Raw genomic sequence first — 16,125 nt, forward strand, 5'->3', positions numbered from 1 at the left:
CTACATACAATATAGGTGAATAGGAAAATAGATAAATAAATAAGGGGTTTACGTCAAAAAACTTAACCGTAAAGCAACCTGACCCACATATCGCCAGAGCCAAACGGCGTACAGCTGTTCGCAATGTTGAGAGGAAGGTGGGAGTTGATACGGATCCACATAAATTATTAACAAGTCTGTATGAAGGTGACGGTTAATGATAACGTTAACTAGATTTTGTAATAGAGGCAGCTGTACCCGGGCCCCGGAGTTATGTCCCGCGCGAGACGGGCACCCGATTAAAAATGCAACACTTCAAAACGAGTTGAATTCGGCATCGGCGTCGCTGGCGCACGTTGCCCGCCCGCCAGTGTTGCTATGACGTCGGGCCCGTGTGGTTGCCTCGCGCCCCACGATACCCCGCGACGCCGACTGACAGCTGCATGCAGACTCCATCTGAACCTCACTGGCTTGAACACCTGCTGAAATTATTCATGATACACGTGCTTCGAATCCAGTGCTTGTGAGTTCAGTGATTGAAGGGTCTTGAATCATATAGCGGATATTTAGGTATGGTAAGTTCTTTCTATTCATAATGGTATACATTCACCTTAATATGCGAAATGAATATATTTTTGTAGAGTTTTATTAAATTTATTCTGTTAATATTTTAGTGGACGGCTAACTACTGAAGTAAATAAAAGTGGACTAAATGTGAGGCGAGAGCCAATTTGCTTACTTCACGAATAACTCGCTTAGTCTACAATTTCAACGCTGACGCTGGTAATAATAGAACTCCAAAATTCAAAGGCAATCGACAGTAGTAACTGACGTTTATAAAGCAGGTACACAGGGACGCTACAAACGTCAGTATTTACGTGGAGAGAACAACGATATCCGCTCCAGAGCTTCTATTTTTGCGCTATATCGTTTATTATGAGGGCGGGCGGCGGCCGGCGGGCGGCGCGGTGCGGCAGCGGCGGGCGCGCGCGAGTCGCAGGCCACTACACCGCCTGATATTATATTCTGGAGCACGTCACCTCGCCGCGCGCCGCGCCAGTTATTTCAAGTGTTGAATCTACCACCTATGGATTTACCTAGTCTCTCAGTCACGGAGCACCTCCGATTCAACCACCCGTATCGCGTATTACCGCTTTAGCTATTAGACATTAATAAACTACACATTAAAAGTGAAAACGTCGTGTGTCGCGGTCGAGAACCTCTATAGACGAATGTCGGTGCTGCCGAGACTTGGGCCAATACGGTAGAGGATTTAATGAAAATGCAGTGTTTACGTGCTTTTGCTATTTAAGAAAATTTTGCAACCACGACGTACAGAAACTCAAAAAAGGCAAGCATTAAGTAATTAATGTAGTAAAGTCGCGTCACTTTAAGTAGTCTCAGTTTCACGTATGAGACAATGTTATCGCAAATTTTGTACGCCTAGTATTATATATGGTTAAAGTATTCGTCTTTGAAGTGGGGTCTATTGTATAGACTTGCAGAGCTCGCGACAAAGCCCGGTGATACGGAGTGATAGAACGGTGACATACATTCACCCCCTTGATAACATTTTACACGTTATTTATAATTTCATATTAATAAGAGCTTTGTTTATTTTACCGACTATATATTTTTTTATATTGGCAAAGGGTTTGTTAGTAGACGTATAGATAAGCAGTTTAATAAGTTTATCTCTAATAATCATCATTTTTACGCGTCATTTATTTAGTTTGTAAAAAATTAGATAATAACCATTACTTAAGTACCTTTACTTATATTTACATTACTAGCCCATACCGGCTTCACACGGGTGCAACTTTGAAACAAAAGATACAAAATTTAAGTTTATAATTCAAAGCAGTACAGATTTTTCAACATCTTTTCCCCAAATCGACCCCCACCCAAAGCTGAAGCACGTCGCTCTTATAGATTATACATATTATAATTATGTATAACTTCCATGAACAATTATTGAACTGATAGTTCAAACCGCATTAAGATCCTTTGCGTACTTTAAAAGATCTACGTGTACATACAGCCCTTGTATGACTCACGCACGGTATAGGACGCTTTTTGCAATACTGAGTCAATTCACTGTCATGTTGCAATAATACTTTTGTCAACTGTTAAAATTCTTTTTCATCACACTTGCTCGTCAATGATGTTATACTAAAGGACAATGGCCTCGTGGCGAATGGGGGAGTTATGGATTTACTTATAGTTTTTCTTCTCAAGGGAGTTTATGACCTTAGTTTTAAAAAGTAAGTAGTCACGTCATTTCAGACTAAAGAGGTTTCAAGTCAGCCAACGTTTTATTTACATCTTTAAAACTTAGCTATAACCAAATTTTACACCATAAAACTTTTCCACGCATCATGAAACTTCGTTATTATATTTTAAATATAAATCAAATTGTTTTGCAATAATTTTAGTAAATATTTTTTTAGCATGTTGGAATAATTAGCTTAGCATTACGTATGGTAGACGACTCGAAAAAAGTTACAATCAGGGGGGCTACAACGCAATTCGAAAAAAGAAGTTTGTATCGATTAGCTGACGCAAATATTATTTAATACGAGAGTGAGAGGGACGGTACGATACGAACTTCGATTTTCGAATTTTGATGTAGCCCCATGTATTGGCGGGTGGGTAGCCATTATTTTATTCAGTTGTTTTCTTAGCGTCTCTTTTGCGGAGCTGTGAAGAGTTTAGTCACAAAATAATTTAACTTTTTGCATTTTTATCCTCGCAGTGTAATGAAAATCATTATGTGTATCACGGGCCGCAAGGGGATTACAAACTCGAGACATTAAACGCCCTCCGCCTCCTTCTTACGCCCCTTAATGCACAATGTACTATTCTAAGGGTTGACATTGTATTGCAGAATTAAACAGGTTTAACACACTATTGCAAAACAGCATCCGTAAGTCCCTTACTTTTCATATGTAGAGTTGATCAATAAACCACTTACACACCACGACTCAGACAATTCAAAACAATTCTAAATTCAAAAATTATTCAGACGCGATGCGTAGGCGCTCCTAGGTGGCATCCTTCTGCTTTATCTAAATAACAACGTACTCTCTCTACCATTGGGCACGATTTCTAATCAATAAATACTAAGGAACTATTGACAGCCTTGTAGAATGGTAACCTCTGTAGGACGGGTTCCCTTTATCTTGCATAATATCGATTCTCCGAATCACACTTCGCATAACAGGTACCTCATAATTTTTTTAGCCGTATAATACTTCTGCATAATCATCACTTTGCATAATTATCAGTTCGAATAATAGTCATTTCTCAGAATATTACATAGCAAAACACTCATAACGCCGAATATTACTTTTGCAGAATATTAAATAGCAGAACATTAATAACGCCGATTTTTATGTGGCATATTGGCATAGCAAAATACTAAATTGGACTATTGTATTTACACGGAATTTTAAACATGGCAATGACATAGTTAAAGGAACTAACAGCTACCATAAGAATGGGTTAAGGTTAAAGTAAAGCAAAGTAAACGTGCTGTAACGCAGCAGGCCAAGCACAGAACAGAACAGCAGCTTCATAGTAGGTTGGATTAGGAAAGAACTGCGACCACAACAGCGCGCAAGCCGAGCGAGCGGAGCGAGTCGAGCGAGCGGAGCGAGCGTGCCACGGCAACGGCCGGCGAAGCGCCAGAATCTTACTGCTGCCAATAAAGGTTAAGTTAATTTAGAACTACAATTAAAACAACGCTGGGGTGTTTTTAACGCGTCAGCATTATACTGAGCCAGTTTCAGATTCACAACCGTAATGACACATAATAATATTAATATCTGGGCGACCGAGCTCCGCTTGGGTTAAAACTCGGTAACAAGCGTTTTCCCAGAGATAAGACCAAGCTAGGTCGATTTTTCATCCCCGAAAACCCCTACATACCAAAATTCATCGAAATCGTTGGAGCCGTTTATATATATAATTCTGCTTTTTATTATCCTTATGCAAAATAATATTATGAGATATGTCTTTCTGTGTAGCAACTATTCGAGCATATAAATATTATTCTCATCGAAATTATGTGATGTTAATATTCGGCTTTACAAAATTATGAGAAATTATAGTATGAGAAAAATGTATGCGAAAAGTAATTCGGTGATATAATATGATGATTCTGCTGAAGGTTGTTATGAGAATCAAAATTATGAGATTCGATTTAATGCAACATAATATTAGTAAACCCTGTAGGAGCTCTAGTATCCAAAGGGCAAGTCGTAGGTACTCGCGCACTGAGAGTTGCCTACCACTACACAATACAAGTATTTACGTTGTCAATTTGATAAAATAAAAACATTATTCTCGTTCTGATCCTTATCATTCCGGTATTCTATCTGAAATGAACTTTCGCAAATAAAAATGTTTCTGAATATAATGTATTATGTATTTAAAGCTACGAGTACTGGCCGAAATCATTGAATTGTACAGCAGACTGATTTTCAAATTTCAAATTGAACCTTAATAAACACGAATGTTTGTTCTCGGGTCTTGGATGTTTAATATGTATTTAAGTATGTATTTATCTATATAAGTATGTTATCCGTTGCCTAGTATCCATAGTACAAGCTTAGCTTAGTTTTGGACTAGGCCAATTGGTGTCAAGTGTCCCATGATATTTATTATTTATTTATTATTATTATTAATGATATGCCTTACAGCATAGTATTTCCCGGATATATTGAAATAGATTTGTGACTGGTAAAAATAATTAAATCTTTTATGTACCTATATCAACCTGACTTAATACTTTCCAGCAGCAAGTAGTACATGTTATGACGTGTTATTTCATGTGGGTGTGCATCAGCAAACCTCGAAAAAATAGAAAAAAACATGTGACACATCAAAGAGCTTGCAGGCATTTAAAAGTTCCATTTTTTTTGTTCGTTTATGGCTATGGCGTTTTATTAAAATACGGTTTTTCGTTAGATATGGCGCTACTTTTAGTTTTTTTTTCTTTATTTAAAAGAAGAATAATAACAGACCGCATAATTCAATACCTTTTTTTATTGTGAAAACTAAGGAACACGAACGAGAACAACTACAACTACAATAATGCCCTGTTGTCTGTCAGTGTTATTAACATTCGGCCAATTTACAGGCTGTTTTTTTGTAAAGCCTCCGTGTTATATTCATTAGTTGGTACGCGCTCGCTGCGGCGTTCATTAGTGCAGTACGCTGCGCTTTCCCGCACGTTTTGTCATCCCAACCCAACCTTGTGATTCATTCAATTTAAACAAACTTAATGTAAAATCCTAACAAGTGACAGCCTGTAGGATAAAAGCAAACCTGTCACAATCAAAACAAGTTTGGTGTATTTATATATTACAAAATTGTTAAGGGTGGATCGATCGATCAACCGGTTCCAATTTGTATTAATATAAGTAATACCAAATTACAGCCATTCATCGATTTTTCTGAAAGTTTAATGTTAAGTCAGTGAAGCCGTGAATCAATAGTAGTTTCAGACGATACTAGGTGAGTTCGTATTTTTAGATGCATTTTCGTTACCTAGCGGAATCTCAATATAACAAGAGACGAACACAGTAAAACTCCGAAACTAGGACAGACCTGTAACTCATCCTAAATGTTCTGAAAGACCTGTGCCAATAAAATTGCAAAGTATAAATGCCTACTTTGTAGCGTGTATCAAATGTTTACGGTTGCGAAATATTTGGAGATATCAATTCCTAAACTTAAATCGCAAAATGGTTTAGGAGATAGAAGCAAACAAAAAAAAAAGTTAAAATCTATTTTTCACTTCTCATGCTCGTAAAGTTCGTGTTTATGCTGGATCTAGGCGAAATAAAATTACTTTTATGCTCTAGCGCATAAAGTAAAATCTTCGTCTAAGGCCAAGGCAATCAGGTGTAGACAGTCACAAACCAAGAAGTTTCTACATATATTTTTTAATATATTTAAAACTAAAAATCAATCAGAATAAATCAACAAACTAAATATTCATAATTATATCAGCAATGCATAAAAATAAAAGGTACCTAGTAAGTGAACAATGTTTTTACTGTTGTTATTTCATCTCCTCGCAATCGAAGTGAAAAGCAGTGTAAAACTGCCGTACGCTATATGAACGTCTCGGGTAAAATGGTTCGTTTTATGCTCTTGTTGTACAATCTACTATTTTAATACAGTTGCTCAAAAAGTTTACTTTTTTGGCTGTTTGGCGTGTGCAAAGTTCGTTTTTGCGCACTAGTGCTTTTTACTTTTCCAATGTTTTTAAATTTGTGCTTGTTCCAATTCATGATTATCGCCTACTTACTGAAGAGGTTGTAATGTTAAATAGTTTGTACCAAGACGTAATAAAACTAAAAACCTATTACCTATTACGGCAAAAATATAAAAATATTAATATTTTATTACTTGCCTCTTCAGCATTATAATTACTATCATTTTTTTTTAATTGTTATTACAATCCAATTACAATTACAATACCCAATTTCCAACAAGCTCTAGAAACAAGACATCGATGCTCCATTAAGTCTGTGCGCACCATAGGTCACTATCCAAAATGGATAAAAAACCCGACAAGTATGTCAAAATCTCCGCAAATGCCGGTCATTAACAATGTGTGAAAAATATGAAGTCCGTTTATACTACAATGACAAAAGAAATTGTTTCAGAGATTATCATTTCATGTGAAAAATAGATGTGTAGATAATTAGAAGTTTGGGGTTTTCTTTTCTAATTGCATACGAAACAATGGATTCATACAAGCAATGTAAGGATACGAAGCCATGTAAGGATACAATAAATACATAATATTCTAAAAAAAAAATTTTATTTTTGTTAATGTTTCATACCTCATGCAATAGAGGGTTAAGGTGTCTGAATGAAACGGAACAGCTGCCGAAACGCCTGTCAAAGTGGGGCGCTTTTCCTACTGCAAGCATGTTTATTATATTAAGTTCGTAAGGCAACAGTAGTTTTTGTTTTTATACAATTTAAATATCGAACACAGTGATAGTAGGGTAATAATAGTAAACTATCATACCAATAGTTTCCTTCACATTAAATATGTTTTTGAAAAAAAACGCCTATAATTTGTCAACAATTTTCACTGCTAAAGTTTTAACTGTGTTCAGTAAAGTTTAAAGTTTTCAAAAAGCTTTTGTAAAATGAGTGGATCAGAGTTTGAAATGGATTATTCATCACATTTGCTCGTCGATGACGACACGTTATTCCATAACTGTATACTAAAAGACAATCGCCTCAATTGTTCCCGCGGCTGGGAATTATGGATTTACGTATAGTTTTCCTTCCCAAGGGAGTTATGACTTTAGTTTTAAAAAGTTAGTAGATACGTCATTTCAAACTAAAGAGATTTCAAGTCAGCCTACGTTTTATTTACATCTTTAAAACTTAGATATAACCACTGATATAACCTAATTTTACACCATAAAAATGGGCCACGCTTCATGAAACTTTGTTATTTTTATATTTTAAATTTATATCGATTTGTTTTGCAAAAAATTTAGTAAATATTTTTTTAGCATGTTGGAATACTCTGGCCGTAAGACCATTCGAATTCTAAACTAAATACGGTTCTTAGTATTATCTATGGTAGACGACTCGAAAAAAGTGACAATCAGGGGGGCTTCCACGAAATTCGAAAATCGAAGTTCATATCGTTTTCCTGACGCTAATATTATTTAATACGAGAGTAAGAGGGACGGTACGATACGAACTTCGATTTTCAAATTTCGTATTAGCCAGCTGTATTGGCGGGTAGCCATATTTTATTCAGTTGTTTTCTTAGCGTCTTGCTTTTGCTGAGCTGTGAAGTGTTTGGACACAAAATAATTAAATTTTTTGCATTTTCTTCCTCGCATTTTCTTCTTCTAATAGACTTTCGTTAGTAATCCCCTTCTAACGCCCCTTAATGCACAATGTACTATAATACTGCTAGACATAATTCTGTGAGAAGGCCGCAATTGCGAGTAATAGTGCTTTACCGGAAAAATTTAAACATAAATATCATAGCGGGTTATGAATAGATGTGAACTGAAAAACGGAACATAAAGTGAAGACGTTCTCAGAAAACGTTATGGCCTTTTTTTCTTGAACTTTCTTAGAAATATCGGGCCTCTACCTTGTGGTCGAAGTATTCAATGCTAAAAACTATGATGAAGACAAAAATTATTTGACATTAAGAATCACTCAAAACTGACTGTATTTTTATTCCTTTCAACATATCTTTTCTTTGTTGTATTTCTTTCGCAAATGTAAAAACATTAAACGATACACGCGCGGAAATGTCATTCTTCACTCGTCCCGAGTCTTGCCACGTCCGAAGGCGTGGATACCTTGGGACTCGTGAAGTAATGACATCCTTTCCGCACTAGTATCGAAATGTACTATTACTGTTCACATTGAGTAGTTAACCTAAATTGTATAGTGAAAAAATTAGAAACAGCTGTATCTATTGTGAATTAAAAATCTAAATCGTTGAATATATGTGCACTTGTTTTATTTATGGACTATGACATGACTAATACAATATATGAAACGCCAGTAAGCCTCTGACACTCCATTAGAGGCTAATTGAAATTAGTTGTAATCCTTTGTTGTAGGATAATAGCGGATCTGTATCACAGTAAAGGATGACGGGGGAAGGCGCGGTGCACGGCTGGGGCTGCACGCCGCCCGGAGAGAATCCGCAGCCGGCAGTGGAGCACCCGGGCCCCGCCTGCCTGCCCGCTGTTGTCTTCAGAGGCTGGCGCAAGACTGCCCTCTACTGTATCTTAGTCTTCCTAATGGTGCTGATCTTCCTCAACATTGGACTAACTCTTTGGATTATTAGTAGTTTGAAACTAAGAATGGTGAGTTGGATATATTTGAACCCGCACATTATATTTACGTCAATATTAGCATCTAAAACCCCGTTATTCATAAAAGTTTCCAATCTCAAGTCAATTGATTTGATTCATATCAATGATTATGGCGATTTAATCGGGATCAACCCTGCACTATTCTATAAATGTGCTCGCGTCGCATACCACCATATTTAAGAAACGGGTGACATCAATTTGGCATACTTTTTAACAGACTTCAAAAAAGTAGGTTATCAATTCGGTTGTATTTTTTTTATGTTTGTTACCTCAGAACTCCGTTATTTATGAACCGATTTGAAATTTTTTTTGGATCATAAGGAAATCGAGGGATCTCTTCAAATGTTGTAGGGACACCTATAGTAAATTGGATATAAGTAGTAAACTCGTGCATTTGCTCTTGAAAATCGTCATTTGGTGAAGTGGAACTGATGATGAAGACCACAGTTGGCATTCGGAGTTACTACTCAATAACAAGTATTTCACGGGTCGAATTTTAATTACTTTAACACAGTTACTAAGCAATTTAGGCTCCTCGTAATGCATATGGTTAAGCGGGTGGTGAGGTGAAACACCAGGACTCCTCAATAATGATCGTCTCTGCATCGGAAAAAACAATATTTCGTAAAAGGTGACGAGCAGTTGATATTAAACTATTGTATCTTAGATTATTTATTATTTACACAAGTTGGAAATACACAAATAAAGATTGATATTTGCCAATGACTTACCAAATTTGGGCAGAGCTACACTGAATTTACATTAATAGTATTTATTTATAATTTTGGAAGGCTTTTTTTTGTTGATTTCTGATTATTGCAGAGTGCCGAAATTTGGCTATGAGTGGCTTTTTATTCCAAATTTTACACAATAACAATATCAGCGGTTAAGAAAACAACCATTGTCCAAATTTAACAATTTGTGCTAGGTACCCTCGTTATCTTCTTTTTTAAATAACCATAGATGATGTAACCTACGATACTCTCTACCACTAGTAGATAAGTTAGATAAGATACTCAACTAAAGTCCCAAAATTTATTTCATATGTTTCTTGCCAAATCAAAATGCCAGAGTATCAGACAATAAATACTAGATTGTACAACAAGAGCATAAACCGAAACATTTTACCCAAGACGTTCATTATAGCCACCCGAGTCGGTACGGCGAGAGTGGATAGACAATTCGAGGGGAAAATTGTTTCCATGCTCGTCTTTTACACTGCTTTTCACTTAGATTGCGAGGAAATTTAATACGAGTAGCAACAGTGGAAACAATTGACCACTTTGTTTTATTTTTCATGCATTATTATATAATTATATATTTTAGTTTGATCGATTTTTAATTTTACATAAATTAAAAAATATTAAAAAATATGTAGAAACTTTTTTGTTTGTGGCTGTTGAGACCTGATTACCTTGGTCTTATACGAAGATTTTACTTAATGCACTAGAGCATAAAAAGTCATTTTATGTCACCTAGATCCAGCATAAACACGAATTTACGAGCATGAGAAGTAAAAAATCACTTTAACAATAAAGAGGGTAGACAAGTGTTGTATCATATCAAATAAAATACTTAGACGGTGTTATAGGTAGGTACATTTAGCAAATGTACGTAGAGATTTTCATGTGGCAACGTGCAGTTTGCTTGCAGCTGCTTAAACAAACTCGATGCAGTTTCTTAAACGGTTTTATTTTTCTAAACGTTGCTGCTACAATTTCTGCGGTGTGGTTCTATTTGATCACAATCAGCTGAAGCAATCTTGTTGATTTCGTCTTTTGACAAATGCAATAATGACATGTACTAATTGGTATTCCACAATCTAGTCGAAAGCAATCACATTAAAAATAAATAAATAAATAAATATCACGGGACAATTCACACCAATTGACCTAGTCCCAAAGTAAGCTTAGCAAAGCTTGTGTTATGGGTACTAAACAACGGATAAATATAATTATATAGATATAGATACATACTTAAAAAATATTAGATAAATTGTTTAAGGAATGTAGACAGCGACTGACTTTTTAAAAAGGAGGAGGTTATCAATTCGGATGTATTTTTTTATGTTTGTTACCTCAGAACTCCGTCATTTATGAACCGATTTGAAAAACTTTTTTTTCGTTCATCTAGGAATGTTTTCAATTAGGTCCCATAAGCAAAAAATCAGGATCTGATGATTGGATCCTAAGGAAATCGAGGGAACTCTTCAAGTATTGTAGGAACGCCTATGGTAATTTCGATATATTTAGGAGTAACTCGTGCATTTGCTCTTGAAAATCATCATTTGGTGAAGTTGAACTGATGATGAAGACCAAATTAGACCAATGGAGCGACTTCTCAATAACAAGTACTACACGGGTTGAATTTCAATTACTTTAACGCAGTTGCTAAGCAATTTAAGCTCATCGTGATTCATATGGTGAAATGGAACGGGTGATGTAGCACCAGGACTCCTCAATAATGAACGAAAGGTGACGAGCAGCTGACGTTAAACTATTATATCTTATCTCTTTTACACTAAAAAGCGTGAAAAAAAAAATATAACAAAAAATAGAACAGACTACAGAAAACCATCAAAATATTTTTTACCAGTCTGAAGTCGGTGCCTCAGCACGAGCCAGCAGGAGTGATTGAAGCCATTCGGCTTATATTGGTACTCGTACAATTGTAGGTGAGGTAGACGATTATAGGTCCACTCCTGCTAGCTCGTGCTGAGGCACCGACTTCAGACTGGTAGAAAATTATTTTCATGTTTTTTTGTAGTCGGTTCTATTTTTTGTTATATTTTTTATGGATCTTCATTTTACTGTCAGGTTACGCCCTGTTAACCCGTGTGTTAATTAGCAATTAGGACTACTTTCTTAAACATATTCCTATAAAATTAAAAATTAAAAAGTCCTTTGAATTTCTTACCAAAATACTTAAACGCGAGGAGTTTTAACGCGCCGTCTCTTTTATAAGCGAATACATTGAAAAGGGGCGGCATGCTAAAATCGCTCGCGTTAATCGCAATGTTTGCTGAGTCTAAGACAAGTAAGACAACTTATCAAATTGGTGCAGTGAAATGTTGGGTAAATAAGCAGTTCTATAACTAATTCTGAATTAAGGAATTACTAATACTCTAGTGCAGTAAAATGTTATTTACCTACTTAAGGACCTACCTACCTAAGAGAATTTGGTTTTTAAGTATATTCGAAATTCAAATTCACCTTGTATTGCAAGTAAAAATCAATTACAAATACAATACAATAGAATGACTCTTTATTGTACACCAAAAATATTAAGCGATACAGAAAATAGGTAGATAGGTTGGTAAACAGAAAGAAAATTACATGGTAAACAATAGGCGACCTTATCGCTTAAGAGTGATCTCTTAATTTTAATTACAACCGTAATATTACCGTATTTTACTTAATGTTAATTTTAAATGAAAAACTTATGCTTTCAGTGGTTAATAAATCGTAAATTGCTTCATTAAATTTATAACATCGCTGCAGCATCTCTTTGAGCCAAGTAATAACCATTAACGCTACCCGCTGCGGCCGCCGACTACAAACTGCATAAACCGATGTATTCATCACTGAAATTCATTTGTTTTCCAACAGTTCCTTCTGCTGTCTTAGCGGAGTTAGTATAACTATATTACATACTAGCTCTTGCTCGCAACTTCGTTCGCGCGGGCAGTAAAATCAACGATACTTACCATTTATTTATTTATTTTTCAGAAAAAGTTGTTGAAATTACTTTTTTATTTAGATTTAGATGAAATTTCGTTTTCCTACTCAGAATCAGGAGCACTTTCGATTGTAATAGGAGAAAAAAAGTGTCCCAAGATTTTTTATTCCATTACGTTACCGTTTTTATACACGTTTAGTATGACGATAGTGTAATGGATAACACAAAATTATATGAAAAACCTGGGACACTTTTTTTCTCCTATTGCAATCGAAAGTGCTCCTAATTCTGAGTAAGAAAACAAAATATCATCAAAATCTAAAAAAAAGTCATTTCAACAACTTTTTCTGAAAACGCCCAACCCAAAACACAACTCTACTCTGCCAAATTTTCATTTGTTTAGTTTAGTTTGTGCGCTGTCTGTCTGTCACGTTACTCTTTCATAGGTAGGTATAAATTAAATATAAATACACAACATGGTAATCATTTAGCCACTTTTAAATCGCATTCAATTAGAGTCTTCACAGAGTTGAAATATCGCTAGATGGCATTAGTATAGTGAGGTCCGTTTGACGTTTGACGTTTGCTCGAGATTGGTTAAAAACTAAATCAAACGTACCTCATGATACTAACGCCATCTAGCGATATTTCGCCTCTGTGAAAACCCTCATTGAAGGATACTCTCTGTATTATTTATTTTATTTTGGCTGTGCTGTGAGACGATGACCGTCTAGTTGAATTTAACGGCAAGTTGTTTACGGCACCACGCCAATGGAACCCCATATCAAACAAAAGATTCCTTGAGAGAGGGATTAAGAAATAAAATTGTGAAAATCCATCTCGTTGTCTTTGTTTCAGGGTAAGATCTTAAATAATTTTTTGGTTTTACAGGGAGGGCTCGGGCCTATTACAATTATTAAAGGTGGTATAGAGCTGGAGGGACAGGCGTTCGTAACAGACAGCCTAGTGGCATCAACGATTCGTTCCCGCTCGGGGCAACCACTCACGGTTCACTCCTACCGGAACTTCACGGTGCTGGTCTCCGAGCCGGAACGGAAGGAAACCGCCAAGTTAATGCTCAGTAAGATGGCTCTTTTAATCTTAATGTTATTTCTTTATAAGTGGAAACTGCTTTGGCTTATGTATCAACTAAGTTATATTCATATTCAACTGTGTTATAAATGCTGTTTGTTTCCCAAATAAATAAATATACCTTTAAATTTCCTTTTCAACAAAATCACAATCTTTATAATGTCAAAGTTTTTGAGTGTGTGTGTATTTGTCATTCTTTCACACAAGAACGGCTGGTAGGATTTGAATGAAATTTGGTAGGCACCTTGGGAATAACACATAGGCTCCTCGTTATTCCGATATTACCTACCAAGGATGTACGCAAGTCAAAAACCCGAAATCTGCAACACTCAATTTAGAGACATTAAATTTTGCACAAGTATTGTTCATTCAACGTAAAAGAATACTCTATACTTAGTCCTATTCTTTGGAAGTTCCCGTGAGAATAAAGTAAAAATCCAGAATTTGAGTTCGTTTGCCAGACCTTATGGTTACCGCGAGCGAAAGGGTTAGGGTTTATTATAACTTATAACATACAGAAGCCGATAAATTCATCTACTAACTTTTCAGAAAGAGACAGGCTTGAATGCAGCGGGCGCACTTTCGAGGTGCGGGATGAGTTTGGTGGCAGCGTGTTCCGCGCGTCTCGGAATGAGGTGCACGTGTTCGCGGACGCGCTGGCTGCTAACGGCGAAGGCGGAGTGACGGTGCAGACTGCGGTGCAGACACCGCAAGTGCGGGCGCCACCGGGGCCGATCTGCAGTAAGTGTCTATTCTAGGCAGTTGTATTGTAACAATTTAGTGGCGTAATACGCGCATCAGGTGAGGTGAGGAGATGCGCGTGTATACACAGAGGTGCTGGCTACCGCCAGCCTCCCGTTAGTGTCTGTTCTGACAACCTAGCTGGCATTACCCAACTGCAAAACTGTAGTGAAGTTTGGTGGCAGTATTCTCAACGGTCAACTCTCTGTTAATGCCTGGATGATTAATACACTCAAAAGTAATATTCAGTAGCAGATTGTGGATTTTGTAGAACATGTAGATTTAATAAATCTTACAAGATACTATCTATCGTGACTTAGATTGATTTAGGCAATATAGTGTCACTTCTTTGGACTGCTTTTAACCAATATACCAACTTGCCACCAGTCCCCTCTTAATTGTAGGCTGGCGACGCTCTTGTGTAGTGTAGACCTTAACGGAATCGACTGTCATTTTATTTAATAAATAAATAAATAAAAAATAATATATTACGCTTACGAACTGCTTCACCTTTCTCATGATTCATTTTTATATTATTCAGACTGGAATCCCTAACAAGACATCTGGATTTGAGGGCTCCGCAGTCTATATATCTCGAGAGCCGAGCGGGCGGTATCGACGTTACTTCACACAGCAACATTAAGCTGGATTCTGTTGTAGGCGCCGTAAGTTAACTTCCGTATTTTGAGATTAACAGTATTCCCATTTAAATTACTGTTGAACGAAAAATCTTCATGTTTAGCCTTAGAGGTATAGATTGGCCTCTCAAGCAGAGGATCATGGCTTCAAACCCAGGCTCTCGCCTCTGAATGTATAAGTATTTAAGTGAGAAATGACAATTGAAATTTATCACGTGCCCTATGGTAAGGGAAAACATCATGAGGAACCCTACGCACTTGCGACACAATTTAATAGTTTTAAAGCTCCCAATCCGCGCTGGGCCTGGTTTTGTAGTTTTTTTTAACTATAAGTATTTTACAGTTAAAAATCGACACTCCCAGTATTTTCATCCAGAGCCTGAAGGAGGCTGTGAGAATTAATGAAACACGGCGGAACAAAAATTTAAGAACCCAGAGAGTATACCAGCTGTGTTCCTGCTCATCCGGCAAACTGTTCCTGGCTGCAGCCGAAGGAACCTGTACTTCCAATGATGCTGATACGGAATTCTGCAGATGATATTGATAGACTGACCGCAGTATGAAACTAGTGCCAAACTTATTATTAAACAAATAAATAAGTAATTAATACATTCTTATGATTCTGCACCTTGCACAATAATTATATTTTAGTACAAATGTGTGATTATAGATTTAACTGAAAATGTGTATTGAAATGAATTATATGTATGTCACGAAGTATTATGATTATGAAGCAGTAAACGTAATTTATTATAGATATTATAATATACTGAGCGTGAAAGTTTTCTATTTATTTTAACACCAGCTTAAGCCCGCGAATTCGCTCCCGTTGCAGGACTAACTAGACTCCGGCCAGTGAAAGCTGTCCACGCATTTTAAACGAAATTTAAATCAGGTTGTTATCATTTTTGAGACTGTCAAAATTGACATATTGACATTCTAACCCGGCTTAGATAATTTTGATATTTCTGCTTTAAGAAATAAATAAAATATTTTTTGTTTAATTCAACCTCCTACCATCCTAAAAATGGAAAATTTTACAAGATTGTTAAAGTTAAATAAAATGTTAGAAGATATATTCAAAGTGGTCCAAAAGTGGATGTGTCTGG

At 36.3% G+C, this 16,125-nt stretch overlaps 1 protein-coding gene across 1 annotated transcript; it reads left to right on the plus strand.

Moving 5' to 3' along the window:
• Positions 1-330: 330 nt before the first annotated feature.
• On the plus strand, positions 331-15,790 carry LOC141442741 (delta-sarcoglycan-like). The gene is made up of 6 exons (XM_074107834.1): positions 331-554; positions 8,610-8,858; positions 13,437-13,626; positions 14,187-14,382; positions 14,920-15,043; positions 15,360-15,790. The coding sequence occupies exons 2-6, from the start codon at positions 8,640-8,642 to the stop codon at positions 15,552-15,554; spliced, it is 924 nt and encodes a 307-aa protein (XP_073963935.1). The 5' UTR covers positions 331-554; positions 8,610-8,639; the 3' UTR covers positions 15,555-15,790.
• The last annotated feature ends 335 nt before the right edge of the window (positions 15,791-16,125 follow it).

This window comes from Choristoneura fumiferana, chromosome 2, assembly GCF_025370935.1.
Source record: "Choristoneura fumiferana chromosome 2, NRCan_CFum_1, whole genome shotgun sequence".
In the NCBI taxonomy this organism is placed as follows: domain Eukaryota; kingdom Metazoa; phylum Arthropoda; class Insecta; order Lepidoptera; family Tortricidae; genus Choristoneura; species Choristoneura fumiferana.

Coding starts and splice junctions, on each gene's coding strand:
- LOC141442741 (XM_074107834.1), top strand. CDS start 8,640: ATGACGGGGGAAGGCGCGGTGCACGGCTGGGGCTGCACGCCGCCCGGA. Junction 14,383..14,919: donor CCGGGGCCGATCTGCAGTAA/GTGTCTATTCTA, acceptor TATATTATTCAG/ACTGGAATCCCTAACAAGAC. Junction 15,044..15,359: donor TGGATTCTGTTGTAGGCGCC/GTAAGTTAACTT, acceptor AGTATTTTACAG/TTAAAAATCGACACTCCCAG.